At 43.7% G+C, this 15,161-nt stretch overlaps 1 protein-coding gene across 10 annotated transcripts in view; it reads right to left on the bottom strand.

The window, feature by feature from the left end:
- The window catches only part of phldb1b (pleckstrin homology-like domain, family B, member 1b), a 116,795-nt gene that overhangs the window by 7,211 nt on the left and 94,423 nt on the right, over positions 1–15,161 (bottom strand). For 2 of the 10 annotated variants that reach the window (XM_037119269.1, XM_037119313.1), the window contains 11 exons: positions 14,040–14,174; positions 13,314–13,436; positions 12,113–12,274; positions 10,981–11,118; positions 9,882–9,998; positions 9,642–9,747; positions 7,980–8,024; positions 5,662–6,004; positions 2,875–2,965; positions 1,481–1,627; positions 887–1,106 (listed from right to left, as the gene is read on the bottom strand). In XM_037119269.1, the coding sequence (XP_036975164.1) occupies positions 887–1,106; positions 1,481–1,627; positions 2,875–2,965; positions 5,662–6,004; positions 7,980–8,024; positions 9,642–9,747; positions 9,882–9,998; positions 10,981–11,118; positions 12,113–12,274; positions 13,314–13,436; positions 14,040–14,174 (1,627 nt within the window). The remainder of the gene's footprint in view (positions 1–886; positions 1,107–1,480; positions 1,628–2,874; positions 2,966–5,661; positions 6,005–7,979; positions 8,025–9,641; positions 9,748–9,881; positions 9,999–10,980; positions 11,119–12,112; positions 12,275–13,313; positions 13,437–14,039; positions 14,175–15,161) is intronic. The other 8 variants (XM_037119340.1, XM_037119349.1, XM_037119278.1 and 5 more) reach the window with 7 other exon arrangements.

Genomic DNA, 15,161 nt, shown 5'->3' with positions numbered 1-15,161 from the left:
TGCATGATACTGGAGAGTGCTGCAGTTATTTTGTCCACATTACTTCAGACTTCAGCAACATGACAGAAAGTGTCATGTAGAACACAGAGAGCAGCAGCCAGGTGTGATGAACCAGACGCTGCACTGACCCATTAGAATTACGTTTGTGTTATATTCAAGGATTAGATGTTCATGTTTTTCTTGAATGAAGCAAGTCCTGCTGTTCTGCAAGATCCTACAGGGAGCGTTGCATTGTGGGATGTCTGCAGCTTTAATACTGGTGTTTCTTCAGGCCTGTCTACAGTGTGTCCTGTGGCCCATTTTAACCTCCTGTGTAATGTGTTCTGTTAACACTGATGAAATTCATTTCTACGAATGAGTTCATACCGTCTCCTTGTCTCACAGCTTCACTGCAGGAATGGACTTTTTGAATCATCTGTCAATCAGTCACAAAATGACTGCTGAAGAGCTCAAACCAAAAGAATCATCGTGAGCGCAGGAGGCTGACAGGACGGTTTGAGTGTGTTACTGATGGACGTGGACACGCTGCACAAAAGTGTGATTTTCATCCTGCTTTAATATTTCATCTTTGACTTTTAGCAGAGAAAAGCTTGAGGAATGAAGACTGTGTCCTCCTCAGAATTACAGTGTCTGAGGAAACTTTCCCGACAGAATGAGAATGTGTTTCTAGAATTTAAACAGTCTTTATCCAAAACCAGCTATTAGAACTGAAGGCAGTCTTATATTCAGGTCGATGTAGTAATGCTTTCTAATCATGTCCCAGAGGTTCAGGCACTGATTGGAAACTTAAATGTCCCTGCCTCTAACTGCTCTGAGAACTGCAGAGCAGCCACATCCCAGTAATGACCCCACAGCATCGAATAAGAACAACAACAATGCCTCTTACCGACGTAGTAGGAGAAGGTCCTTTTGAGGCGGTCGAAGACGAACCAGCGTTTCTTCCAGGACTTGATCTTGCCTCCCATCTTCACCAGGTAGCCCTTACACATCTTCTCTGTGAGGATGACCTGGTAGCAGGTGTCCACACTGTGGCCTGACGACTCGACGTGGGAGCGCAGGTCGAACTCCTCCTTCCGTATGGGCAGGTAGCGAGTCATAGGGCGGGCCTGGAATCAGCACAACACAGGCGGCTCGCCTTCAGGACTTGTTTAGATTTCATATCACAGCCTGGTTGGTTTCTAATGAGGTTATCAGTTTTGATCAAACTTGAAAGTGTGAAAGTTTTGGCATCTTGTCCATGAGGAGATTAACTGTCCTGTGATGAGGCTCTCATACAGGTTTACATTCTACTTGGGTAAGGAAATGGTCGACTGTGAACATACTGGCACAAAACATGAGCGGCCCCAGGCTTCACCACCCCCTCCACCCTCCACCCCCCAGCAGCACATGTGTGTAAAATCCTGCCATGTCTTCAGCGGACGGGTTGAATCATTTTCCACTTTTCCACCATGCAGACTCAATTAAGTCTCATTTTACTGACCTGAGAGAAGTTCTTGGCCCTCATTTTGACCTCCTTCTCCACGAGCTGCTGCCGATGGAAAGTTTCGTCCTGCAGTCTCTTCTCCGCCTCCTCCCTCCTCCTCCTCTCCTCCTCCAGCATCTGCCGGCGAGCCATGCTCTCCCGTTCCTGGAGGAGAGCGCTTTCATTAAATATTTTTTTGATCTGCGCGAGGGCTTCGCAGCGAACAGCAGCCAGAACTCAGCTTGACGTTCATACATTTATGTACGTCTTTCCCTGCTGAGAGCTGCTGGCCACCGTGCAGCTGCACCACACTCATGCACTCTTTAAACAGAAACCTTTTAGCTGTTTGGAGTATAAATCTACTCTGTGGGCAGAAACACAGACAGACACATCCACACACAGACCAAAAAGCAGGAATAAAATAGGAATGAAAGCACAGAAACACTTATTTTGACTCTTAACAATGTCTTGATCCTCAGACATTGAGCTTATGTTGTTAATGTTCTGAGCCGAGAGAACTCAGAGGGTTCACGTCAGTTCTGTTCATTTCATCTACGTTTCCATTGTTTGTTTCTTTTCCTTTCATCTTATGTATATAATATACTGTATGAGGACAGATGAGGTCTGAGGAGAGAGGAAATGAACAAACATGTTTTTGGAGAAATGGGATGTCCTTTCAGCTGCCAGTTGCACTGAACAGCTCTGTGATGATATTAGTATGTTTGTTCTGAGTCTGTATCTATACGTACTGTTCAGTGTACTGAAGGGTGCACAGAAACCTGCTGCTCTTTATGTTTCCCTCTACCGACAAACAGTTCAACAAACATCTGCACATTTATCAAAAAAACATCTCACCAAACTGTGAACAGAATACTTATTTTCACGATTGAATGTTTCTTTTTATATGTAAGGATTATATAATCATATTCAAATATTTGCTGACAGCATCCCGTACCTAAAGTAAGGATTGTTTTTGTTAACAATAAGACTTTTCAGTGTGCATCAGTTCATTGGTTGTAGTCATTTTACACAATCCTTTACATTCTTAACAAACATATAAACACTATCCTCTGATACTCACTTAACTGAACTGACTTAATACATACAACTTCTAAAAGGAGCTGCAACTTCACTGATTTTAACTGAGCTGGCCTGAGTGATGAGAACTGCAGCTCCACGTAACAACAGAGAAACGGGAGGAAAGCTTCAGAGCAGAACATTGATCTGATCATCCTTCTTGTTCTTTGTATTACAGTCTGAGCTTCTTCATCAGGGCGCAAAATCTTCAAGATGGAGGCCAATAAAATCTCCGCTTTCCATCCTGAACCTTCATTTTTCAAATCATGCTCAAAGCTATTGACAGGAAGACTGCAAGAACTCTCATCAGTCTCCAGGTATGGATTGTGTCTTACCCGCGACTCGATAAGTCTGGCTTTCTCCAGCTGCGCCTCCTTCAGCATTTTCTCCATCTCCTCGATCTTCAGCGTGTCCATTCCTCCGACACTGTCGTTAAACACAACAACACAGCGTTAGCACACAGCTTCCCTCTGCCTTCAGAGAGAGAGCACATCCTGACACCTACTGCATCTAACGGCAAACCACTGCGTATCAACTCTGCTAAGATAAGTTGGGTTCAAACAGTGTCTGCAGGGAAAGTCTGGAGACAGGATCTGTGATGCCACAGTATTTCCCTGCAGATCTAAGCAAGTCTGTCAGAGGTGAACTCTGAAAGTGTTCATCACATCCCGGGCACAGCAGCAACAACAGCCAGACATTTTAATACATCAGACTTTAGTCACATTAGGGGCTTCAGTACTGTAAGTGCACTATGAGGGGACTCAGGCAGCAGTGGTGACATGGACCGGACCAGACCGGACCGGACCGGACCAGCTCCTAGAGAGAAGGCAAACATGGTGTGTTGGTTTGTCCTACATTCACAGTTAGAAAAGAGTTTGTGCAGCAGCAACATGACTTTAAACATGTACGTTCCTGTGCTTTGTGTGCAGGGATGAAATCAGGACTGTACTGACTGTCTTGTTTTTTACATCACAAACTTCTTTTGAAGTTTGTGATGTTACCATCCTGATTTGAATAAATGTATTGTATCCAAAACACATATTAGATTAAACGGAGCCCCAACTGAATACAGAAACATAATTTGTTATCATGGTTATATAAATGTAATTAATAGTGGTGTTGGAGGTATGTTAATCAAAACAGGAGAGCAGGTTTATTTTGACAGCAGTGCAAATGTTGTTTTTGAAAGGCTGAACAAATATGGAGCAGCACCATGTTAGAACAGGCCAGATTAGGAGTAAAAAAAGAAAGAAAGTGAAGCAGCAAAAGGTCAGACTTTCACCTCTCCTATGTCTGACCTGTAAATGTGTTAAAACAATATACTTTTGTTCTTTACTGCACTTGTTTCCTTAGTTTTCACAGAGACATTATATAAACAAAAGTACATGGAAGTCTGCAAGGCAGGTTGTCAGTTTGACTCTCAGAAATTCCCTTTGGTTAAACAGCCCGAGTTAAAACTTCCGAATGAAACGAGTGTTTCTGTGCAGACAAAACTAATGAATGGGTTTATTGGCTTACAATGTAAAAGATCAAAAGGGCCCTAATGAGTTTGTTAAAAGGCTGCATCTGGTGCACGGCCGTCAGTTAACAGATCTGAGTTAGAATTACATTACCTAAAACCTTGTTGTGAACTTAACATTAGATTAATCATTGCATCTTATTTAAGTAAACTTTGAAACATTTCTTACCTTTTTATTATACTGTTATTTTTTTACTATTATTATTGTTTATTGTAATCTTACTGACCTTTGGCTGCTGTGGCAAAGAAATTTCCCTGTTTGCAGGACAAATAATGGAATTCTGATACTGATTCTGATACCAGGTTCAATCAGAGTGAATAGGCCCACAGAAACAAAGGTACGAGCTTTAAAATGTTGATCTATGAAAAAAGCTTTAAAACTTTTCCATTTAGCCGTAGATGAAATACAAACAAGTTGAGCCAGTCTCAATGTTTGCCAACACAACAATGTCTCATATAACCCTCGCTCTAACAATAGAAGCTTTAATGACCTCGGCCTCACAATCTGGGTCCCAAACGTGTGCAATGGTGTGGCTTTGTAAACCACTGTGTAGCTATAAACACTTTTTACATATTGGAGCAAATGAGAGCAATAAGGCCATGCAAATATTTATTTCTATGGCTGGGAAATGTTACAACAGCTGCTTATTAAAAACTCATAACAGGGACCAGTCAGAGTCACCGATACGCTGCTACAAAACAGTCAGTGTCCTCGTCCCGTCTCCACTGCGCTCCCTTTATTACAGAACAAACCTCATTAAATTCATGTCCAACACGACTGACTGATTGTTTTTGGAATTGGACTCCAGAGAGATCTAAACGGGACCTGAACATCAGGTGCTGCTGAGAACATGCTGTGGGGAACACTGCTGTAACACATTAACACATGGTCGACAAATGAGCCGACCTGTGGGCACAGACTTTACCTGGTGTGTGTGTCTGTGTGTGGGCTTTTAAGACTCTGATTGTAATACTTCTTTAATGCTACTTTAACTTTGAATATTCATCATTTTTGTTTAACAAAAAAATGAGTTGCTGTTTAATTCCATTATGCAGTTTGCATTAGTAGTTACTGATTCCATGTTGGTTTCTTTTTGTAGTTTTATAATATGAAGTTAATGCAACTTTATAAAAGCAGCATTGATTTCATTATCCAATCAGTTCTTAAGACCTCTCAGAATCATAGTGAAGACATCTTAAGACATTAACACACAATGTGTAGTTTCTGCCACGAGGGGGCGCTCCATCAAAACAAAGCAAAAGATTTGTGCAGTGTGGGGAGGACCAGGCAGGGGGGGACGAGAGCTGCTGCTCAGTTGCTCAGAGCCTCCAGTGCTGGGGGACAGAGTTGGTGCAGATTCTGTAACTTTTTGGATTAAAAAATGGATTAATCTCTGTGGATGAGACCTCAGGTGTTTATGTTCTCTAATGTTACTGCTGACTGGAGCTGGAAGGGAAATGGGTTTTACTTCATGAATGTAACATTGCTGAGAAGAGATGGAAAAAGAAGAGACAGAACTAGAGTCTCTGCTGAGTGCTGAGTTCACTCAGAGGTTGGACTGAATCCAATAAATAAGTCAATAAACAGTGACAGTGTGTTTACCTGGACATGTTGTCTGGTGAGCAGGCTGAGTTGTTCCCTGTCGACACGCTGGTGTCCACGCTGTCGGAGCTCTCCAGGCTCAGGGTGTCGTATGGCTGCTCTCCGGCTGACGGGGGCTGGTGGTGCAGGATGGAGTGGTGAACCAGAGGAGGACCACCGATGGAGCTGTGGCTCAGCGCTGGGCTGTAGGACATGACTGGGGAGTAGGAGGGCGACGAGGAGCAGGAGGTCATGAGGTGGGTCTGAGAGCCGTGCAGCGCCTCCCACTGACACTGAGCTTCGGCCGCTGCCCTCTGTTTGAGCTCAGCAAGGCGACGACGCTGCTCCTCGATCACCTGCTGACCTGCAGGGAGGAGGGCACTGATCAGTCCATACACAGATTTACTGGGCGTGGAAAATGGAACAAGGACGGAAGTTTAAAGGGACCGTTCCAAAATCAATTCAGATGTTTCCCCTTACCTGTAGTGATACTGATCCTTCTAGAGTGTATTGGTGATAATGACCTTCTTTCAGATATACAGGTGTGAAAAAGAAACACATCTGAAAAACTCAACAGCAATGTCTCTTTCCAGAAATCCTGACCTGGTTACTGAAGATAAATCAAGAAGGCCTTAATGTGAGCAGATTCACAAAGGAACTACTTTCTTTTAACTGAACACCGTGCAGAAAGAAGTGTGCATCTCCTCATGGTGACAGGCTCGTGCTTGTGGCAGCAGTGCTGCAAAAATATCCAAAAGATGTGCTTGAAATATTGTGTAAGTATCATTTTGGTAAACATGACCACATACGAAGAGTACTTTGTCAAATGTAAAGGATCAAATGCACATCAAAAGTATGTAAGTAAGTTATGCATGTATTTCCATGTACTGTGGGTCTACTGATTATCAGGCCGGCTAACTCTGTTCCAATATTCAGCTTTTTTCTCATTATTTTTTGTGGAAAAAAGGAAATACAAGCACCTAAAAATTTAACTGATTGAGTATTTGAGCAAATGTACTGTAGTTACATTCCATCACTGCAGCAGGATGTAAACATTAATAGCGCTTAACTTAGTTAGCCTCACATCCATGAATGTTATGGCAGGCGGGTATAGTTTGGTACGAAGAAAATAGTTCTTTCATGCAACTGCTCACAATAAGGTCTGTATATTATCTTCAGTAACCAGGTCTTGAGATATTATTGTTGAATCTTCAAATGTGTTTTTTGCCATCTGGTTCAATCATTTTGGAGAGAAGTCAGTGATTCTATAGTGGATATCTCCAAAACTTTGCAGCGCTCACCAAAACAATCTAGATGGTTGAAAGGCTCTACAGGTAAGAAGAAATATGTGTATTTTTGAATTTGGACAGAACTGTTCCTTTAATCCTACAGGCAACTCAATCAATAAGAGGCCCAGCGGTTTCCTACAGAGAAGAGAGATCACCACATTTAAACCAGCATGCTAGCGAATAACCTGAACTGAAAGAACCTGTAAATGCACAACCAGCACCAGCCCATAAACCATGCACCACACATACAAGTATGTGTTCTCTCAGTGACACAAGCTTGAAGGATAACTTCAAAAACCCACTAAGTCCTGTCACCGCAGAGTTCAGTATCTATCCATTTCCCTCACATTTCAAATCCATGCTGCTGTGCACCTGATAATGGGCTAACACATCTGGAAAGAAGCGCCCGGGTCGATAGCTCCAGGGGAGGAGCTCAGTGAATGCTGAACATGCAAGATTTATTCTCCAGCATCACGAACTTTCATGGAAGATTGATGGAAGAAGAAAAGGCTGTTCAATGTTGCAGACAAAAGACAAGATGAAAAGAAATGTTCGGGAGGGGAGAGGAGTTAACGACACACCAGAGATGGAAGAGACTGCAGGAGAAGGATGAAGAGAAAAGGGTCTGAAATTAACAGCCGCCAAGAGTCCAGCTCTGGTAAATGTTAGCTTTGATGGAGAAATCAATAAAAGTAACCCGACACACCGGCTTAGCTTTTTTTTTCCAGAACTGGCTCCTGATTGGCTGCCTGCTATCCTCCCTGGCATTTAATTTTCCCCTTTTTTTGGATGGTTAATTGAACTAGCTTAAACTTCACTATCTGACGGGATGAATTCATACTTGATTTTATTCATTCCTCATTGATTTAAACAACAAAACAGGCAGGGTGACATTTGATCAAGGTTGTGTGTGGACCCTTGGCAGGAGATGGTTCATTTCAGACACTGTTGGTGACATGTGGAGACAGAAGATGAACAGGATGGATCTCGCCGAACAAAATGAAGAAAACAGGAGAAATGATCAACTCCTGGACGCAGGGATCAGTCTACCTGCTGAGCTGCCCTCTACGCTGTTCTGTCTGGAGGTCAGGGGCTCTGTGGTGCAGCACAGACAGAGACGGACAGACATGAAGAAACAGAGGACGGCAGACGCTGATATATGTGACTAACTCAGGCTTCAAACCCAGCACCTGTGGGTGGCAGCCGCCTGAAACACCAGGCTGCTTTTCTCTGATCCATTCAACAACACTGAGGCATGAGGAAAAGAACTTCCTCTGGTGACACACGCGCATGCACACACGCGTCATCACACACACGCACACACACAGCAGGATGACATTTAATTACAACCAAAGCTAATAATTAACAAGAATATGAGCGCACATCCCTGACGGCAAACACACAGACTTCTACTGAGCCTCTAATAACGGATGATCTCTGTCTGACTCTGTTATCTTGCAGATTTCACGCGCCAGTTTAACACCGATGTGTGCTTGCTGTAATCAGCTAATCTGCTTTCTCTTTTAATTATTATCACTAGGGCTGAACTACACATTGAAGCATTTCATAATATTGTTACATTGTGATTCAGATGCTATTTCAATGAATTGTTCAGCTCTGGTTATTGTTGTTATTAATATTAGTTAATCTTTTGGTAATAACCCAACTATAACCTACATCAGTTCTTAATGATCTGTTTGACTTGTGGCAAATTGAATAAATAATGTCTATGTTCTTCAGCCCCATTGCCAGTAACTAGATCTGTCTCTGACCGAGTAAATCAAAAACAAAACAACAGATTGTTTTGAATGTTTCGAATGTTTTCTGCTTTTCTATCCTGCTTTCGCATGAAGCACCACACTAATCTAACAAACCCTCAGCAGGTCCTGACCCCCAGGTTTGGAACCACTGACCTCGATGATGAGAGATGAGGAAGAAGACCATGTGCTTATTAAATGCATGAATAATGATGAATTATTGTATAAATGATTGATTTATGCTTATAAATGCAACAAATCATTTAGCATGAATGGATAAACAATGTGGAGCAATGGTAGCACAGTGATGACAAATGAAACACACATGGACAAAGGTCCCACAGCTGGAATTAACAGCATCACCTTCAAGATCACCATCCAGCTGCCCACGCTCAGTGAGGAAGATGCCGTCCACCGTACATGAGGTTAAAACTCTTGTTACTTTAGTGAAAGATACTTCAAGAAAAACTGAGTTGGTCGGGAAGTACGTATAAACAAGTCAGCTACAGTAAACAAGTTAGAAGTGAGTTAAGTGTTGGGCTTCCAGTGACATGTGACACAAAACCAACAGCAGCAAGGCTGGAAAAGGAGCATTGCATCATTTATAAATACACACACACAAACACAGTACATAAACCCCTCACAGGCAAAACACCTGCAACTGAACATTTTGTTTATTTTATGTGTTTAGTACTGTCCTAGTGTCTTATTTCTGTTTCTAAAGTCAGCGACTATTACAAGCAAATGCCCAAAAAAAATGTTGTACAGACAAACCAGTGTGTGATTTGATGCATCCACAGTGTCGTGAAATACACGGATGTGTTAAAGTAGTGGAAAAGTTTAACAGGGTTTTTTCCTCAGACTTTAATCCTCACACCATAAATATGTATAATCATAATAATAACCTGCCTGCTGAATGTTGAGCGTTGGTTTGTGTCAAGTGAGTCTCAGTTACCTTTCTGCTGCAGAGCGAGCTGCCTCTTGGTCTCAATATCCTGCAGGGTTGCAGCCAGGTTCCGAGGCAGACTGCCGGTGCTGTTGGCCGCCAGCAGGGGGCTCTGCTGAGTCACAGGGGGGCACACATGATATAAGGTCAGAAAACAGGTCCACAGGGTTGAAACAATTATCTGGACTTGAGGGGGAAAATGCAGAGGCACGACTGCCACATCAGCATTGAAAGGGACAACCTGAGTACCTTTGAGCTCGTGTTGCGTCCCAGTGTTGCCGCTCCGAGCTGCAGAGGGGACGCAGAGCCTGATTTAGGCTGATGGAGAGACAGGCCCGGATCACTGTCCAGCTTAGAGCGGAACACCTGAGAGAGGAAACACATAGAGAGCGTGAGGAGATCAGGATCAAGAAGTGCTGATAACACACGTTAGAGCAAACCCATGTGAGCGTCAGCGTGGATGAATTACAAGCTCCTGCTGGAAAACACTGAGCTGTGAGCGCCACTGAACACTGATGTTGTTAAAACGCTGGAATTAATACAACAAGGTTCAATAAGCAGTTTCAATTTCACTATCAAAGACTGACAAAATATATCAAAGAGCCAACACACACACATACCCACGCACCCACGCACCCACACACACACACACCCACGCACACACACACACACACACACACACACACACACACACACACACACACACACACACACAACTCACACACACACACACCTGGAACAGTCCCTTTCATTGAGCAGCTTTGATCAGGCCCACTTAAGTTAAAGCTGCGTTCATGTACTGTGTGGAATGACTTGATGTTCAAAGTGATGACTTAAAAGTGTTCACACATTCTTACTTTCTCTACGTGCTGTCTGAAGTTAGAGGACTTCTGCTACAGGCTAACCTAACTCACATCAACCCTTTAATAACCAAAGTGAACAGTGAAGTTCCAGTCAGAACAAATGCTCCAGCATGCAGCCGTGTCCTGCCTGAGGTTGTCTCTGTCTATACCTAGTGACAGTTTTTTTCAGTCTTCATCTCAAAGCAGAGGTGAACCAGCAGTTTTCAAGACGCTTCAAGCGGGGCGGGAGGTTTTTTCCCTTTTCTTTTCTGAGGCAGTTTTCTCTCTCTCTCTCACACACACACACACACACACACACACACACACACACACACACACACACACACACACACACACACACACACACACACACACACACACACACACACACACACACACACATCCAGCTGCTTGAGTAAGTTGAAGGTTGGCAGAGGAGCATCAGCACACACAGACAGCAGAAGAATAAGTGGGAACAATGAGGAGGAAGAAGAAAGGCCCTGTACCTGCAGCACAGGCCTGCGGCCTGACACACACTTGGCTGGCAGAGGAGGACACAGCTGGCTGGAGCCAGCCATCAGCTCCTGGTACCACTGCTCTAAATCTAGCTTGTTGAGGTGAGGCCTACTGCCCTCAGACTGGTACTGGAGAACAGAGGAAGAAGAAGGAGTGTCAGAGGAGAGGAGAAGAAGGAACAGGAGAGAGGGAGGAAGAAGAGGAGACAAGATGAGATTAGAAAGCATTCACAGACAGTGGGAAGAGAGTGGGAACATTTGTTTTATACACCCTAAAAAGCTGTAATTAAAGTGCTTTATACTTTGAAAATGATTCTTAAATATCTCCCACACAGAGTGGTTGTCAGCTGCATTATGCTTTATGCCCTCCAGCTGCTGTATCCCTATTTTACATGTTTCTATTCTAATTCTATGTTGATGCTGCACTGACCCAGTTTCTCTCAAGAACATTTAAGTTTTTAGCTCATTTTATGTTTCACTTTACTTCAGCTCTCCTTGGAGCCCAATACATACACTATCTCTACACTTCAGAAACTGGACTATTTTGAAAAGAACACTAGATTTATTTTGTTTTCTTTCTGCCAAAAATGTGTTTTTTGGGTTTATGAGATTCGTCACTCCTGTTTCTATTGTTCTGAAAAAAATCCAATTTAAACAGCTGATTGACACACGCAGCTTATGTTAAATCTTAAATTCAAGCTGTTCAAGTTCACTTCTTCTGATACAACTGTCTAATTCTTAGATACAGATGCATGGACAGGGACAGCAGGATGACTGGTGAGTCTTTGGAAACAACAGGAATCTGACTTGAGGCAAACCTAGATGGTTGGAGCTCCAGACTCTGTTCAGACCTGATAACAACATGCTTCCTGATCACAGCTGAACTGCTCTATGTACATGTGTGAACGACTCAAAAGACACATTGAGGACACATTTGAGATCCAGTTATACTAAACATACAACTACTACATACTCATTCTAAGCAGGTGTTTGTCATGTGTTTATACTGGGAAAGTGTCGAAATGTATCAAAAAGAAAGAAAGGAGAATAGAGTGTTGGGCTCAGCTGGTGAAAAGGAGGGAAGGAAGGAAGGAAGAAAGGAAGGAAGGAAGGAAGGACACACCTCCACAGACAGAGAGAGGGAGGAGCCATGAGGAGAGGTGAGGCAGGAGAAGGCAGGGTTTATGGCTCCAGGCTGCAGGGGCTGGCGAAGCGGGGAAGTTGGGGACGACTCCACCTTTGGCATCCCATACATCTGATTTAACTGGCCCACTGTCACATACTCCTTCACCATGGCAACACACACACACACACACACACGAAGGAGAGGAGAGGAGAAAGACAGGCAGCAGTGAAAACACACGTCATTTAGCAAGACAGGCAGCAGGAGGCAAACGTTTCGAGCACACTTAGTGACCTTCTGCATCATGAAGGTGTGAGGGAAGGACACACACAGCATAGGACACAATTCACACACTCAACATCAGGGTTGGACTGAGACTTGGAGCCAACACTGATCATATTCTCCCTCATGTTCTACTGGGAACCAATCAAAACCTTTCAGAACTTCGGACATCTCAGACTCTTAGAGCTCTTTGCTGTGCTGAGAAACATTACTGGTGAAGACAAATAGAAGAAAAGGTGTACGTACAAAAATGAGTCACTGCAACACTGTATGAATTCACATCAGCATAGGGAGAGGAGGAAATGACTGGATTTTACCTTTTGGGTGAACTGTTCCTTTAAGACACTAGCCATGAACTGCAGCTGGTCTGAGTCATTAGGGGGGCGTTTAATGCCTGTCATTCCCATCTTTCTCCCACATACAGGTGAAAAAAAGGTCCAAAAAGTACCTTCATTAAATACCTTTTGAGGTTGATGTATTCAAAATAATTTATTGCACTGACTGATGCAAAAAAAAAGAAAAGAAAAAGAAATCACACCCTGCCGTACATGTCACACAATAGTGTTTTTTTTTTTTTTGCAGAATTGACTACCCTTTACTAGCAGCAGTTATTAATGCAGAGCCTACATTTATCAGTCCAACCCTAATGAAAGCCTCTGTACTGCAGACATGACACAGTCAGTCACAGAGTGTGAGTGCAGCTACAGAGGGAGAGGAGCTGCCTCCAACACACAGAGCAAAGCCAACACTACAGTCAGTCTGATTCACAGCAAACCAGCAGAGGGAGCAACATGACATGAAAATGGAAGGAGGGAGACAGACAGAGAGAGAGAGACAGAGAGAGAGACAGATAGAGAGACAGACAGACAGAGTCAAGGCAGTAACGAATCAGGGAAGAGACAGACAGAAGTGATGGTACCTCACAGGCGCCAGCTAATGCAGCATCTATGGCAAACGAGCCGCCGTGAGAGGTGGACGTGCTGCTTTGACGGCGGCCGCTGCTGCCATACATCTTAAAGACATCCGACAGCTTCATGTACTCCTGAGCACCAACAGCCAGCGGCCAACAAGGGTCAGACAGCATGAGAAGCACTGAGGACAACACTGTACTGTACTGCTTATGTACAGCACACAAACACATACAGCGCGCTGATAGACAACATGTGCTGAGAACAAGACAGGCCCATATTTAACCAGTTTTAGGGCAGTTAATACAGCTAAAAGGTGCACGACAGACAAACAGGAACACACCAAGCGACAGGAAGCGCATCTTTAGCATCACAACTGCCTCACACACAGGACGCCACACTCAGGGACTGGTGTAGGTACCAGTGATGTAGTGGTAAATAAGAAGATAATCACTACGAGAATTGATCATTACACACTCCTGGGTTCAGTGAGTCTTCCACTACATCTCTGGGCTCAGAACAGACAAAACCTGACGTGAACTGACAGCTAGTGAGCTGGTTCTTCTTTAAACATAGTTCTTGTAAACTATGTTGTATTGGGGAAAAAAAAACAAAACACTTGGCTTGGCACAGAAGCGGGAGAGTGACCAGGACACTGACAGAACATGTCTGGGGTGAGTTTTACACACAGCAGAGGGAAGCAGCAGGCTTCATGCAGGGATCATTAGTCTGGTTACCTCCGTAGGGCTGCTGGGGTACAACTGACAGGGAGGGGAGGGATGTAAGTAGGAAGAAGAGGCTCGACAGAGAGAATGCTGGGAGGAGTGGACATCCTCAAACAACAGGTCAGCTTCGCTGATATGGAGCGCTTCCTGTTTTAACAGTTCAGGAATGAGAGTGTTTAATGGCTACAGGACACATATACCAGATGCAAGATCTTTCCATGACAAATAAAGTCAGACGTCCAATATTATTTTCATTTTCAGGTTTATTAACTCAAAATAACTACAAAGATCAACAGTGTGAGGAAATACATTGGGTATGTTTTATGTTGTTTTGATGTTAGCATGCTAACCAGCTAGCCTCGGCCCACCTCGTTATATCTGAAGAGGCGATCGCACCCCCATACAGTTTCAGCGCTGGGCCTGAAGACCTCCTTCTCCTGTTCTAGTATTATAAACACCAACACTCCCCAGGTAGTCTGGCTAGCTGCAGAGCTAACTGAGCGAAACAGCCAATGAAAGCTACAGTACTGGATGTATAAAGAGAATGCAGACAGCAATTACTCTGGCGGTATGCTTCCCCCTCTTTGCTTTGGTCTGTTGCTGCAGCACCTCTATTCACCCTCTGTCTGAACACTCCATTTCAGTACCTGTCTCTTTAAGCCTCCCCCTCCTGAAAAGCCCAGTCTGCTCTGATTGGTCAGGTCTCACAGGCCCAAACATGTACTGCCGCCCCACGTTTTGGCATCAGCTCTTTGCCAATGTTTTTGTAATGACAGCCCTGCTGGGGGCAGTGACTGTGTAGTCGTGATATCACAATCTTATAGACATCCTTAAGTTTCCGAAGACTTAGTTATTTATCTGAGCCATTTTAATACTCACATTATTCAAAATCAAAACAGAAATGGAAACGCAATTTCTACAATATGGGACCTTCATTGTGAATGTGTGAAAAATGAGTTCTGTCCGTCGCTCTCCCTCTCTTACAGCTGCTAGGAGTTAAACACCTAGACAGTCCACTAATGTAGTGACCAATACAAGGTTAGTTTGCTCGACACACTGATAATCAAAAAGTAGACATTAGAAAACACATCACCACCATCAATCTTTGGATTAGTCTGATTACACTAGCAGTGT

The sequence above is a fragment of the Acanthopagrus latus genome, chromosome 2 (assembly GCF_904848185.1).
Source record: "Acanthopagrus latus isolate v.2019 chromosome 2, fAcaLat1.1, whole genome shotgun sequence".
In the NCBI taxonomy this organism is placed as follows: Eukaryota; Metazoa; Chordata; class Actinopteri; order Spariformes; family Sparidae; genus Acanthopagrus; species Acanthopagrus latus.
Note: the sequence above shows the minus strand (reverse complement) of the source record. Positions and strands in the feature narration are given on the sequence as shown.